Below are 15,319 nucleotides of genomic sequence, written 5' to 3'. Positions count from 1 at the left end.
GGGACCCTAAAACTTCCCTCTAGCACATCATTGTGAGTCCTACCCCTGCTGTTGAACACAGAACTTTTATTTCTCTTCTCCCTGTGCTTCCTAGGAAAACAAAGCTGCTTTACATTTATAGATATAACCCAAATGGTTCAGGACTGCATCCCTGGAATTCCTGAATTGCACAGTTCAGCATGACAGATGATGGATCAGAATCTAGGTGAAACTCTGTATTTGGTGCTTCCTAATGGCTATTCCTAGGTGGTTTCCTAATTTGTATCTAGGATTTTCAGATAGTCCTCTGAAGTTCTGTTCTCAGTGCAAATTTGTCATACATGGCTTCTGGTCTCAGTTACTTCATAGCCGAAGACAAAATCAGCTTCAGATTTCTGCCCACAGATGTAAAGACAGTAAGTAAAAAAAATGGATTTATTGTTTTAACTGTGGCAGCTTGAAAACCACATAACATTTCCCTGACATACAGCAGAAGAGTACCAAAATGGTTAAGTGGTTAAAGGCTATATTTTCAAGCAATTTAGAAGATGGAGTGCAGAATGGAATTTAGAAAAGCAGGTTAATAATTTTGTCCAGAAAAAAAGGTTTTGTGTATTGTCCTCTTATTTCAGAAGTGTACCTATTAAATATAAACTTCAAACAAGTTTTCATCAGATCAGATAATCTATACACACATTAGTGGAAAAAATAATTTCCTGGATCATGCTAGAATTACTGCATTATTCCTCTATATTACATTTTCTCTTGATCTAGAGTAAAAGAGAGTATCTGTGAATCTTTGCCTGTGAAGGCCAGATTAAAATAATCTGAAATCATACCGTGATCATGCAAACTGAAGTTGCATGGTTTGATGAGATCAATTTTTGCCTTAGTAAGATTTTTTTATCTAGCGGTAGAGAAAGATGCACTCTTGCTGGTTTTACATGACAGACAGAAAATTGCCTACATCTAGTTAAGTAAATTCATTGTGTAGCTCTTTTAATATCTGATAAGGAAACGTATATATCTCCAAAGGTCAGTTAGTCTTCTCCTAAACAGAATAATAAAAAGATGCATGTAAATGGTTATTGAGAGCTCTCTCATTGCAGAAGCACAGAATTCAAGAAAAATAATTTATCTGTCAAAAATGTGCATGTTTGTCCACTCTGAACTGCTTAAAGAGTGGTTGCAGTTCCGCAAACTCTCATAGGTCTACACGTGCTGCCTACACATATATGCAGTGATTTAAAGAGCAAGGGTGATTTTTGTGCTTAGTTACCACTTTGAATTAACTTCATTCAAGTTGTTCATTTTTGTAATACTCAGAACATGATACACCCGAAGGAAAAGTCTAATTTAATCTTGCTTTATTTTTATTCTACTAGCAAAATGAAGAAATAAGATAGGTTAAAAGCAACTGAGATCTGTAGGAAAAGCAACTTTTTCACGGGTAGCTCTTAATTTCCATCTTTATCACAACTCTCTGAAGTGTCATTATCTCCTAATATCTGTAGCAGTCAGAATCCTTCTATTCACCTTGAATTTGATGAGCTTTTTCTGCTAGAGAGAAATACAAAGCAAAAACATAATCAAGCAATTGTATTTTCTTCAAAACAATACAAAAACTTCTTCCTCTGTTTTCTGTAGTTTTCTTTTTTGTCTACCACTTCCTCTGATTAGGAATTGGATTTTTGCTTGTTTTCTATTGATGTCATTCATAGAATCCTAGGATAAGTCAAGTTGTAAGGGACCTCAGGAGGTCTCCAATCCAATGTCAGGAATAAGATCAAGCCAGGTTGCTCAGGGCTTTATCAAGTCTGGTCTTTAAATCCCCAAAGAAGGCAGATTTCACAGCCTCTCTGGGCAGCCCGTGCTACTCGCTGTCTGACTGTCCTTACATTAATTCTACAATTGTTTTGCATGTCAATAAATATACTGTTCTACTATATACTGTAAATGAACAATCGTTTTATCCCCAAGGTTAGTTGGGGATAAAATGAACAATCGTTTTATCCCCAAGGTTAGTTTCAGTGAGACAAATACAGAAGATTAGCTACCCATTGCCAGCATGTGATATATGCCTGACAGAACTAACACAGCTCTGGAGTTGAACATTTGGTGGTAGGAATTAGGACTCTTACATTTCAGAACTGTTTCAGGACTGTATCTGACTGGGCTGGCATAGCAGCTGTCTCTAGTTCTTCTCCATTCTAAGGGTATGAGATTTCTGGAAGTACTTAGAATAGTCCCATTGAAAATCAGAAAGTGTGACGGCTCCTATTTGTTTTCCTGAAAGTTTCATTGTGTTTTATTGATTCAAAAATTATGTTTCTTTATGAAGAGAATAAATGGATCTCCCCTGTATGGAGGCAAGGTTGCACTGTCCCTGGGAAATGGTTTGGGGGACAGAAGTGTCCATCTGCTGGTGCAAATGGTGGAGGCAAAAATCATAGCAAAAGGACCCAGGAACCTGTAGTGTGTGTAGAAGAAAGAGGCTGCAGAAAAGCACAGAGAAGAAATAACCAGGCCTTGGCGGTGATGGAAAACAACTTCTTGGGATCAAAGAGTACTTGGCAATTTGCTTCAACTCAGAAATCCACTTAGTTGGTTGTAACCAAACTTAAAAAGAAGAACAGACAAAGGGAGAGGTGCTCATATCCATTGTGTCTGATCTAGTTGCTCCAAGTTTTCTTAGTCATAAATTTCCTATTAAAAGTAATTAATCCTGTCTTTTTTAGTTTAAAAGCCTTTTGTCTTCTTTGGAGAGATGTCTATAAGGAAAATGTATAGACAGACACACCTCGGTCCTTTGGCTGACTCTAGGTCCTGTCACAGAAAATGTTAGCACATAGCATGTTTTTTTGCTAAAATTGGCTTGTTTAATTTGACTTGCTGACTCATTTTTCCAGCTGGTCTGTCATTCTACTCAATTCCAGATGAGGCAATAGGAAAAAGAAAACTCTTTTGAATGTTCCACCCTCTTGCCAAACCAAGTAACAATTAAAAACTCCAATTTTTGTTGCAGTTCTTTATCTCTGTTAATTATCCAAGGAACAGTAAATCAGATATATTGTCCTCTGCTTGTTGTCAATAATTTAAATCCTAAATTCTTTATAGATTGGTTGCAGATTTAACATGCTGCTTCTTTTCCCAAAATTACATACTATTTTGCAGCTTGAACACAATGCAGTCCTTCATTTTTACATTCGAGATCAAATGGTAGACAGACCAGAGTAATTGACTCGTGTTTTATGCACACACAAGGAAACCCGCATGACTCTATCTTAACTTAATTACTTACTTTTAATCCAAAGGAGACATCAGGTCACTCAACTATCTAACTAGTGGCCTTCAGTTGAGTTTTTCTTATTGCACAGTAATTTTTGAGAAGAATGTAATCTGAATCAAGTGTTTAGTGGACACTGAACTGGGAGCAGTGGTCAGTCCAAAAAAAAGGACAGGAGTATACTAGGGAGGGACCTTGTGAGCTGAGAGATACCAATAGAATACCAATATTCAGCGTGCAAAAAATAGATAGTGATTAAATAGAAACAGAAAGATCCATTAGAAGATTTATAGCTGACATTGTGTAAAAGAGGTCAAGAACAATTGTGCAGGGGATGGCAATTGTAACTTGAATTTACAATGTGATACAGTATTAAAAAAATAAATGAGATGTAGACATATCAGGTGAAGTCATATTTGCAGTATCAATATTGATATTTTCAAGGTAATAGAAGGCATTTTTCATCTGTCTCTATCCATATGAATTATGAGAAAAAAATTTTGCCATCACACATGTACAGTCATTCCCACACCTCTCTAAATAACTAGAACTATAATTGTCTTGACCTATTACTGAGAAATGATCCTGCATGGGATAATCTTAGTTTTAATGAAAGCCTTCAAATTTTTTTAAGGCTTAAAATTTGTATTTAAACAAGAACCTGAATCAGCATTAAGAGCAGCTGCTTTAATTCTGCTTTTAACTGCAGAAACTAAGGTTTTGTATGGATAAAGCAAATCAAAATGTATTGTTAATTAAAAATGACATCTAGCACAAAGCTTTGTTCACCTTCTTTGCAGATAGGGGTCAAGACTAATAAAGTTCTGTCAATTGCTACCTGCTGACTGATGATTTGGAGTTATTCCTACAGCTCTTGGTTAATACATAAGCTCTGATTGTGTCACACAGTTTTTGTTGCTCATTTGACAAATGAATGTATAGGTAGTAATCACACATGATAAATAATGTGACAAAAAGTTGTATAAATAACCATTTAAAAACTTAGCAATGACCAGTAGTTTACAAGGAGTCTCTGCAGTGCTTTATTGTGACTATTATTTAAAGAAAACATTACCATATTAGAGACTGCATGTAAATTAATTATATTATGGTTTAATTTTAAATATGGTCATCAAGTTCTGTAAAAAGGATTTTATATTAAGATTTCATGTTATGATCTGTAAATTTAAAGGCCCATAAAGAAAGAGATGCCTGAAAAGGAAAGGCAGCCCAATACTTTGACATTCCTTCAGAAGGACATGACAACAGTGAACAGCTTATTAAAACTGTTGGGAAAATATTTTTCCCCACCTTTTACAGAAACACTCAGCTTTGAAGCAAAATATTCAGCCAGGAACTGAAACAAAATATTTTAGTTTCTCTATGTGTCTTGTAGAATTTTAAATTTCTATACAGGAATACTGATTTTGGGGTTTATTTTATCTGCTGTGATGCATATGTTCATTTTAATTTATTGGTGAGCGTCTAATTCTGAAATGAGCCAACTAATTTAACAAAACCTGAAAAGGTATACTTATCACACTAGGAAAAAAAAAAAAAGAAAAAAAAAGAATTTTTGAATTTCATTGAAAAAAATGAAAGATGTATGAAAGAACATTCTTCATGTTTTCCACTTCATGGACCAAATAACAGCAATACGTAAAATATAATTATAAAAGTGTATCTACTATGGTGATAAAAAGTGAATAATTCACAGTTTTCTTTTTCTGTTCAGTTGTATAAAAAGTCCAAGTATCACTAACTTGAGAGTCATAGCTAATTAATGACATCAGTTATATACATTATTTTTTAACTTGTATAGGTACGTGTGTTCACATTTTCTGTTGGTCAACATAATTATGACAAAGGACCCATACAGTGGATGGCTTGTGAAAATAAAGGTACTGCATTTTTCTTTGAGACTATTCTTTACTAGAGCTTTGGATAGGAAATATCTTTATTATTCTCTAAAAATTGCAGATTTTTTTTCAGCCTAATTTTTAGTTTTATTGTATTTTTAGTAAAAATTCCAAAAAGTTATTTGATTAAATAATCTTTGTATGTATATATATATGTATAAAGAATGCTCATACTTACTTATTTTTGACAATTTAGAATTTTATATTATAAGAAAAACATCAGAGTATTTTTAATTATAATAATAATACATTATGGTTCAGTTTTGAGAAATCTTGTTGTAATAACCATCTATGAAAAGATGGAACTGATGACAGATAAGAAATTAAGCAAAGCTGTTTTATATTAAGGGGTCTGGACAAAGGAACTTTTTGTTTGGTTTGTTGGCTGGTTGGATTTCTTTCTGCTTTTCTCCAAAACTAAAAATTATTCTGTCACAGAAAAAAAATCTGTGATTTCTTGGCTTCTAAGAAAATCTTATATTTTTTATTTTTATCCTGATTTCCTTATATAGAAAAAAAAAAAACCAAAACAGTTTAAAAGCTGAAAGTAAGGAAGTAAAATGCTTTCTCTTAAAATTTCTGCATGCAAAATACGGTCAGAAACATTTAAAGAGCGTGTGAAAAAGAGGTGTCTCAAATACACTATAGTATAATTATGGAAGAAAAGATAAGAGGTAAATACAGATATATAGAAAAAAAGATAAATTATCAAACAATATTGTTTAATATTTTAAATTAGCAATTTCCAGACCTGACTGAAAATATGACAGTATTTTACAAATCAGTAAGAAGCAAGAGGTGAGAGGTGGGATAGATTACAAAGGGTCTTGAAAATTAAGAGTGCCAGGAAAGGAGGATAAGATATGATTCTCTGGCATGAGAATAACATAAACCAAAGGTAAGAGAAAGATATAGATACAGGAAAAAAATTATATAGAAGAATCCTTAGCCTATATGAATAGCGTACGTATCATAGCCTCATGAATGCCTCACTATGCTGGCAAGTTATGCAGAAGGTATTACAACTTCATGAGGAACAGATTGTATTGTCAGATAATTACAGAAAATCAACATTTGATATTTTGAACAGGGATTTTCTAACTAATGTCTTTGTATCTCAGAATACCATGTGCATGTGAACTCCATTGTTTTAAAACAAACAAGGACCAGCTGGCTTAAAGTGTAATCACCTATGTCATCTTACTATCAAGGCAAAATGATCAGAATCTTATGTCCAAAACTGATGTGATTACTTGCTTGCACATCCAATTTTTCCTTAATTAAAAGTTTTAATTTAATATCATCACACATTGGTTATGGCAAAGTACCTCAGTACTCTTACTTCTCTGGGCCTCCCCACTGCCTTCCAATTTGACTTAAAACTTACTTGGTCTGAACCCGGATCTCAGTGCCTGGCTTTTCAGTCTTATTGGTGCATGTGGGCAATAGTTTTAATTTGAACAAATAAGTGATATAATCAGTGATGAATAAAAACATTTCTGATGCTTAGCTAGAAGAAATAACAGTTTGATTTTTTTCATCTTTTCCACAGAGCGCCTTATATTTTTCTGCTATGAACTTCACTGTTGTGCCAGACTGTAGCCATATTCTTATTCCTACGTGCATCCAGCATATAATTAAAGTGCTGTCACAGTGTATTAAAATGACCATTACATATACTTGCACATCGGAGTAACTGGAAATTCAGGAGTACAAATTCAGTACATTATCTCATCTTCAGAAACAACAGAAAAAAGAAACACTTTATATACCCTCACTGCTTAAGAGTAATGAGCTTGGCCTTATATGGCATGGTGACAGGTCATGTGTAGCCATGCGTTGTGGTGGCATCTACTTAAAAAGTATTCCATTCATACATGATAATTTCTATTAAAATTAAATTAGAAATTACAAGCTAAATGAAATTCCTCAAGATTAAGAGATTAGCAATATATTATAATAAGATGGTATTATCTGTTCCAATATTTTAGGTTATTATTATGAAATTCCATCTATTGGAGCCATAAGAATAAACACCCAGGTAAGTGTGCTGGCCAAACACAGATACAGTTGGAACATAAGTAAGTAGACTAATTTCTCTTATGAAATATGGTATATTTCATCTGTTTTAATCAACTGAATTTTAAGGTACACTACATTAAGAAAAGAGAAAACAAATTAAGGCTTTCTTTTACATATGAAGTATTATTGTGTTAAAGCATTGCAATTTCTTTATTTTTTTTTAGTAGCTGCAGTGAGCCAATTTACAGTGTGATCCCTGCTTCTCTGGCCAGCTGGCCCACAGCAGCTCGCATCATCTAAAGCAGGCTGACCATGTGCACAGAACATAGCGCTTGACATGATCTGCATCCTGCAGACCTTCTCGGCATGAGGACTATGTTTTGGGCTTAGTTTTTCCCCTGGCCTTACATGGTGCCTCTTTGATCCTAAGACACAACAACAGGGTTTTTTTTATGAAGTTGTATAAAGCCAGTAGTTTTTTATAACATGTCTAGACATTCATAGCCTGCCATAGTTCCTGCATGATCCTAAGGGAATTTACATGGAGAAGGCTGGGGATGTGTGTGAGGGCATCATCCTGCTCAAGTATCTGAACTCAGCAGAGCAGAAGCAATGACCTCGTACAATCCTGCTTGTAGGAGAGGTTTCCAGATTGATTCAACCACTCTCGGAGAGATACAGCTTTTTTCCTTCAAAAAGGCTGCAGGATAGTTTTAGCAGCCAATTGTGTGGCTGATTAAGGGCACAGGACCCTGGAATTATGTGGTATGATCTGAACTGACAGTGCAGATGAAGAGGACAGTGCAGATGAAGAGATATTCTTTTCAGTTGTCTGAAAGTCCATGTATTCACAAAAGCAGAGAAATATCATAACAGTTCTTTGTCCTTCCAAGCCCAGGCATGACATTTTTTGGCAGAAAATGAGTCCTTTTTTTGGCTTGAATAAGAGTCCTTTGATTCTGTTAAACTCTTCCAGATAGTGTCTGGCAAGAAAAATCCCTCATATGATCAGACAAATAGAAAGGTTAAAGACCGAAACAAGTTTGATGGCATTGACTCCCAAACCAGACCAGAAATCTGACATCTCATAAGATGACCAGCTTTAGCCATACTCCAGAGCTGAAGGAAGGCAGGGACTATGAGGCTTTCAAACCCTGGATTTTTTGTTTCAACAGAAGTTATGCAAGTTCTTGCTGTAGGAGCTGAACATACCCAGCTGTTACACCACTCACCCTCTATCACCCACTCACTCCTCTGGGTTGAAGGTTCTGCGATCTGCTTGTAATTTCATTATGTCATTAGCAGCTAATTTTGAAACAGAAATAGTTGTAATTCTCACTTTGTGGAAAAAGAGCAGTAGTTATGGATGTGTAAGGTCCATGTGACTGAGACTGAAACACAGGAATTGCCTTTGCAGTAAATACTGCATGCTGAAGACTGAGTTGGTGGGTAGTATAACTTTAAAGAAGTTATTAAATACTACTCCTGTATTAGTAGTGAATTTTGACTTCTTTTTCTGATCTGTTGTTTTTATTTCATTATTATTGGGGGGTTTTTTTGCTGTTTCTGGACTTTGATTTAATAACTGCCCTCTGATAAATTTATTACATTTTTTTGGCAGGAATATCTGGATGTTTTGGGAAGACCAATGGTTTTAGCTGGAGAGAAAGCCAAACAGGTCCAATGGACAAATGTCTATCTGGATGCTCTGGTATGATCTGTATTTATTTCTAGCAAAGTAAGAATCTTAGAAAATCAGTAACTGTAGAGGTCCATTTATCACAGTCCTCAGGACTCAATTTCCTACAGTTCCAAACATAATGCTTTTACACTCTTACATTTCCAGCACCCATACACTTCAATAGAGCAATTTCCTGAACAGCTATTTCTAATGTGCTGGTCATTACTTGCACCTAAGTATCCTCCTAAGTGTCCTGAACTTTAACAGAGAAAAGTAATTTATCCTAGTACAGATCTTTAAGTGTTGGTCGTCATTTCCCTCAAACTGACAAAAGAAACAAATAGTTTTCTAGTGTTGTACTGTGCTGCAGTAGAGGTTATCTGTTATGTTACTGGCCTGGAGTTGTGGGGTTTTTTTTATAGCATTCCAGGCAGAATGAAACCTGTCAAGGTTACTGGTAGTTGCACAGATTTTGAACTCTAACTTCCATGGTTGTTTTAATTACTTGCTTGCTCAAGGTAATATTTTTTTTTTAATTTGACAGTGTATATAATGGGGAAATAAACAAAAAGATATATGAAATGCTTTCCTTACTGCTGAAGTTATCACTTCAGTCTTGTAAAACAAACATATTCAGGAAACTACGAAATGCTAAGTATTATTAGCAGCAACCCAATCTGTTGCTCTAGATAACCTTCTTCTGAGTAACTCTATCTAGGCAAAAATTTATGCAAAATGGTCATCTGGGATCAAGTATTTATCCAAGTTCACATGGTCATCTAATGTCAACTCAAAACCACTTCTTCCCATCAGTCAGCTTTACTGTAAAATTTTTGTCAACGCATCATAGAACTGAGGAACTAGTTTTTCTTTGGAATTTCAACAGCCAGAAGTTCATTAACCATGTTTTCTTGGTTATGGTTGAGGTACTTACTGGAAACATAAAGGATGTTATGATGCAAGTTCATATGTGCTGTTCATATCCTGTTGTAAAGCCAAAGCTAAATTTATAACTGGGGATAGAAAGAGATCTATTTCATGAAGTAAAACTTGTGATACCTACAGACTTCTGTTGTGTTACTTTGCACTTTCAGTGGGTTCATTCAGTCTTTTCTTCAAACTTTTCTGCATTCATGTGTTATATATGTGTGTTTGTGTATAAATAATTATACGTATATATATGTTTTTGTGTGTGTGCATCCATATATGTCTATAAAAAGTAGGACATGTTCTTTTTCCTAAAATATTTATTAAGTGAAGACCAACCCAAACTAAACTGTTGAGGTAAAGGCTGAAATTTGTGGACTTTCTCATCACAGATGGGAGCATAAAGGCACAGGTGTATCTAATCCACTCTGGAGCCTTTTCCTGATGCTTGTCACACTGTACTAACTTGTCACACTGGTTCTTTGTCTTAAATTCCCCAAAGCAATTCCTTCCTGTAGGGTTTGCCTTTCTGCTTGTGCCTCACTGGACTCTGTCCTATGCTTTTTGTTTTGCTGTCCAGCACCTGGTTTGGTGCTAAGGTTAAAATAGTGCAAAGTGTATTACATTTGAATTGAGCTTACATTCAGGTTATGAAATCCTAAAGAGATACTTTTGAATTTGTCTTTCAGGACTGTCTTTAATAATTTGATGTATTTGTCGCAATTCACACCTCTGTTCTTGCCCTGTTCCTTCAGGTTCTGTTACAGGGTTGCTCTGGCCTCACTTTCTGCAAGATAATTACAGAATTGTCAGATACTTTTATGGTTACCAGTTATTCATAATTCATTCACAATTACTGTCCTCTCTAACTGTACATTTTTTGGGGTGGAGAGGGTGTTATTCCTCATGCATTCCACTGCTGTTTTGTTACATATCTCTAATGTCAGTACTCTAATGTAGTGTTTGGCTATAGTAATTCCTGGATTGTTTTAATATATTTTAGTTCAATATTTGTTATTTAACTAAAACGTCTTTTTCTCCCCTCTATATGTGATTATTTCCTAGGAGCTGGGCCTTGTGATTACAGGAACTCTGCCTGTCTTCAATCTAACAAAGGAACAAAATGGGAAAATAGTAAGCATTTACGTAAAGCAAAAAAAAAAAAAAAAAAAATCATCAATTAATTGAATTAAATATAATGCTAAACTCCTTGAAAAATATGTATTCCCATAGAGCTTTCTACAGTTTAATTGTCTTGTACATCAAAAAAAAAGGGGTCATCTCTAGTTGCCTGATAACCTCCTGGTTAAAAACACCCTTTTGTAGTTCTGAGCTTCAGGGAATGACATTCCTTGATCTATCTCTGTGACCTGGTGGCAGTGGGAAGGTGTTAAGTGCTCAATAGATGGGAAGTAGATGATGATATTATTTAGCCCTTGCCAAGAAAGGAAGCCCGAATAATTTTATAACAGAAATGTGAAGCTATGACATTTCAGGGTAAAAGGCAATAATGTAGAGAATTTAAATTAATTGGTTGTAATGATAATAGAAAATAGTACTGTGCACTTAGATTAAAATCTAAGTATTAAATATATGCAATTCCCCATCTCTATTACAGTCTGATAAGGAATCAATTTATGTCCTTTTCACAAAATCAAAATGCTGCTTTTTAAATTCAGACCTAGAATATTCTTTACAGGGTGTAGTAAATACTGTACATTTGGTGTGATTCTCATGTTCATTCAGGTCAAAATATACCAAAGTTTAGAAAAGATATTCCTTGATTCAGTTTCTCAGTTATTGCATAGACTCAGAATTGAGAAATGTGAATTTGATCACTACAATTTATTTTATTTACTTTCAGAATAGTTCTTTTAGTTCCCTTAAAAAAAAAAACCCAAAACACAAACACACACACACAAAAAATATCAAAAAAAACCCCACAAGCAACCAAACAAAAAAAATCTACAAGATTATGCCTGGAATTCACTGTGTCTGGTTGCAAGGTGAGAGACTACTGATTATCAAAGGATGTCTTTCTCTGAGAAGTAAAACAGCTGCGGTCCAGCACAGAGGAACAAGAAGAGAACTTGAATCTGCTTGACTTACGGCTTTACCTGAATTTTAGGTTACACACTGGAAGATGCATCTTCCAATATATATTCTGAATTTATTTAATATGGAGAAAGGATTCAGGTGATACTATGTAAATGCCCGTGCCCCTTTTCCATAGTAGGAAAATAAATTACAAGTGAAGTAAGTGTGGTGCCTGAGTCCCCAGTTTCAAATCTTGATGGTTGTTACAGTCACTGGAGTTCTTTGGGGTTTGTTGTGAGGTTTTTAATTCATCATTATACCATGCCCAAAAGAGGTTAATTGTTTTGGAGTCTTCCTTATCAACTGCCCAACATCAGTGTGCAATAGTAGCTCTATATTGATGCTAGTAATTTAGTATCTACATCATCACTATTAATGCATCACTTTTTCTTTCACCTGTTTTGTTGTTACATTTATTGTTTATTCATCCAGGAAAACACTCGTACTAATCTTCATAATCAGTTTTCATATTCTGTACTAAATTCTGAATGTATTGAATGTTATTTTGAATATTATTTTTATATTATTTTAAATATTCACAATAGAAACATAAGTAAATAGGCAATTTTTTCAAGTAGTGCCTGTCAAACATGAGACGAAGGCAAAATTTACTGACTGCTACAGTTATTCTGTATTGTAAATATGTAAAATATATTCTAACATTTTGGAATCTTACCAGAATCAGCTGATTCTTGGAGTAATGGGGGTTGATGTCTCTTTGGAGGACATAAAAAAACTGACACCCCGATTTACGGTAAGTTGCTTGTGGTAGTGGTTTCTCTTTATGTCTGATTTATGTATGATTTCTTTGCATGCTCTTTCATAAGTCATGCAGCAGTGACTGGATGTGAGTCAAAATACCAGCAGGCTTCTTTTCATATATTATTTTCCATTGTTGTAGATGTTTTGATGGTTTTCTCTCCAGCCATATATGTGCTTCTGTGTGAATTGTCCACCAGGATGCATCTGCAAAAGCCATTTTTTACATTGGGTGATATATTCCAAGTAATTATTTTTTTGTAGCTTAGGGCACTGCAGTTTAGTTGAGTGTTTGGTTCTTATCACAGTGTAGAGTAAACAATTATTTCATCTAATGATAAGACTTAGCATTTATGTAGGACAGTTCTTTATAGAAAATTATTTAATATACATGTGTGTCTGAATCCTCTTCATTATGATTTATTTATATGTTAAGACACCTAGCTAGGGAATTTCCTAGACCATCACTAGTTCCATGGAAAATAACAGCTGAAAAAGCAGAGCATCATGAATTTGACTGAAAGCAAATACAAAGTCCTGCATCTAGAATGGAATAATCCCATACCACAGAACAGGCTGCGACAGAATACCTCAAAAGACAGGGAAGGGCCTGGGGTTCATGGTGGAAAACAAGCTGAGGACATGTTAGCAGTAAAAGAGGCCAGCTGTGCAGTGAATGGCTGCATCAGGAGTACTGTGTCCAAATTTGATCTCCCCAGTACAAGAAATACACTGAGCTCCTGGGCAGAGTCCAGTGCAGAGCCACTATATTGGCCAAAGGGCTGGAGTACATGGAATATGAGGAGAAGCTAAGAGAGATGGGTTTGTTCAGACTTGAAGAAAGCTAATGGGTTACTCAGTGGGAGCTATAGAGAAGATGGACCTCTACTTTTCTTGAAGATGTATAGCAAAAGACAAGATGCAGTCGACATAGTTGTGGCATTGGAAATTCCAACTGGAAATAAGGAAAAAAAAAAAATCATTGTGAGGGTGGTTAAACACTTTAGCAGGTTGCCCAGAGAGGCTGTGGAATTGCTATTGGAAGTATTTAAAGACTCGTTAAAACTTAGTTCAACTATGAAGTTGGATTTTATTTTGAAGTTAACTCTGCATTCAGTGAAGGTTGTAACCAGGTAGCCTCCAGTGGTCCCATGAGCCTAGATTATTCTCCAAGATTATGATTCTAAAAGAGTAAATATTAAGAAATTATCTTCTGTATGTTAATATCCTACATATTTCAAGATGTCTGAGGGAATGCATTTTCCTTAATGGGACCATTGCTTAAAAACCATTAATTAATCTTTCTTTATTACTTAAAACATTATAACGATAAATTTAATTTCTTTCTTTCTTTCAGCTTTGTCCAAATGGATACTATTTTGCAATTGATCCTAATGGGTATGTGCTACTTCATCCAAATCTCCAACCAAAGGTATGAAAAACCTTCTATTTTATTTCTCTATAATAAGGGGACATTGTCACAAATAACAGAAACATCTAAGATCTGTTGAAAGTGCCAGAGAGCAATAGCAAAGCTTAAAATAAAAAAGTAGAAAATCTGTGGTACATGTCATGTATGGCTTCATCCAAATCTAGTTTAGTCAGCACAAAAGCCAGCATGGCCTTGTACTGAATTTGGTTATCGATAAAATTAAAAAAAAAAAAAAAGAAGTATATTTAACATACATCTCGATTCGCCAGATTGAGAAAGATGTAAGGATTGTTTACAGATAAAAAATTAGAAATAATGAATCACTAAAAGTATTGAAGACCAAACAATGTATTCATGTAGTTCAGTTGGCAATATTAAAATTTCTTCTTAAGATGGTTTGAGCAATATATGGCCAAGCTAAATGCAAGCTGTCAATACACAGGCAAAAAAGGCTAGTAAAGCTTTTAAACTTTAGTGGCACCCTACCTCTAAGTTATTTTTTAGCACTTAGTATACTTTAGAGAAACTTCTGAAGTAATGGAAGCCTGTATTTGCTGCCTTTAGGCATGGAAATACTGGGGTTTTGTAAATTGGATGCATATCCACTACTTTATTCCTCCCAGCCATGTTCCTGTGGCGGAATAGCAGCGAGTCCTTGACCTCTGGGCTGTGAGACTGTCCTCTCTTGTCTCTTCACCAGAAAGTCCTATCATAGCTACAAGAGGGATAGCAGAGCCCCTTTTTAGTACTTCAGTATTGAACTGTCAAAGGCAGAGAAAGAAATGAAATTTGTGTACTTATTTTAGTGATTCATTTAATTCTTAAACTGCAGGAAGTCAGCACTGTGAATACGTGAATTAATTTCCTGGTGGAGTAATGAGTATGTTTGAAATCTTTTGCCAAGTGTATAACAAAAGAAGAAAGAAAAAATATTTCTGAAGAAGAGAAAGAATAACTTGATCTTAACTATTGATGAAATATCCCTTTTGATTTATTTTGAAAGGATCCTTTTAAAAAGAAAAGAAGAAAAAAAAGAGAAGAAAGTTTTTATATAGTCTTCATAATTCAGATGAACTTCAGTTTCTCAACACATGCATTAGATTTTCATGTGTTAAAAAATGAAAGTTTTGATTTGATGATTTTACTTGGTGAATTATTCTGAGACAAATATATGCGTCATTACTGACCGAATCTTTTCCTCATTAGAGATTATTAGA

The 15,319-nt window shown here is 34.7% G+C and overlaps 1 protein-coding gene across 2 annotated transcripts in view; it reads left to right on the top strand.

Annotated features, from left to right (window-relative positions):
* The window catches only part of CACNA2D1 (calcium channel, voltage-dependent, alpha 2/delta subunit 1), a 376,039-nt gene that overhangs the window by 313,195 nt on the left and 47,525 nt on the right, over positions 1–15,319 (top strand). For both annotated transcript variants that reach the window (XM_014963770.1, XM_014963769.1), the window contains exons 12-17: positions 5,088–5,166; positions 7,176–7,225; positions 8,828–8,917; positions 10,880–10,948; positions 12,591–12,665; positions 14,028–14,102. In XM_014963770.1, the coding sequence (XP_014819256.1) occupies positions 5,088–5,166; positions 7,176–7,225; positions 8,828–8,917; positions 10,880–10,948; positions 12,591–12,665; positions 14,028–14,102 (438 nt within the window). The remainder of the gene's footprint in view (positions 1–5,087; positions 5,167–7,175; positions 7,226–8,827; positions 8,918–10,879; positions 10,949–12,590; positions 12,666–14,027; positions 14,103–15,319) is intronic.

The sequence above is a fragment of the Calidris pugnax genome, unplaced genomic scaffold (genome assembly GCF_001431845.1).
Source record: "Calidris pugnax isolate Ruff unplaced genomic scaffold, ASM143184v1 scaffold44, whole genome shotgun sequence".
Classification (NCBI taxonomy): domain Eukaryota; kingdom Metazoa; phylum Chordata; class Aves; order Charadriiformes; family Scolopacidae; genus Calidris; species Calidris pugnax.
The sequence above is the reverse complement of the archived record's forward strand: the minus strand, read 5'-3'. Positions and strand labels throughout refer to the sequence as shown.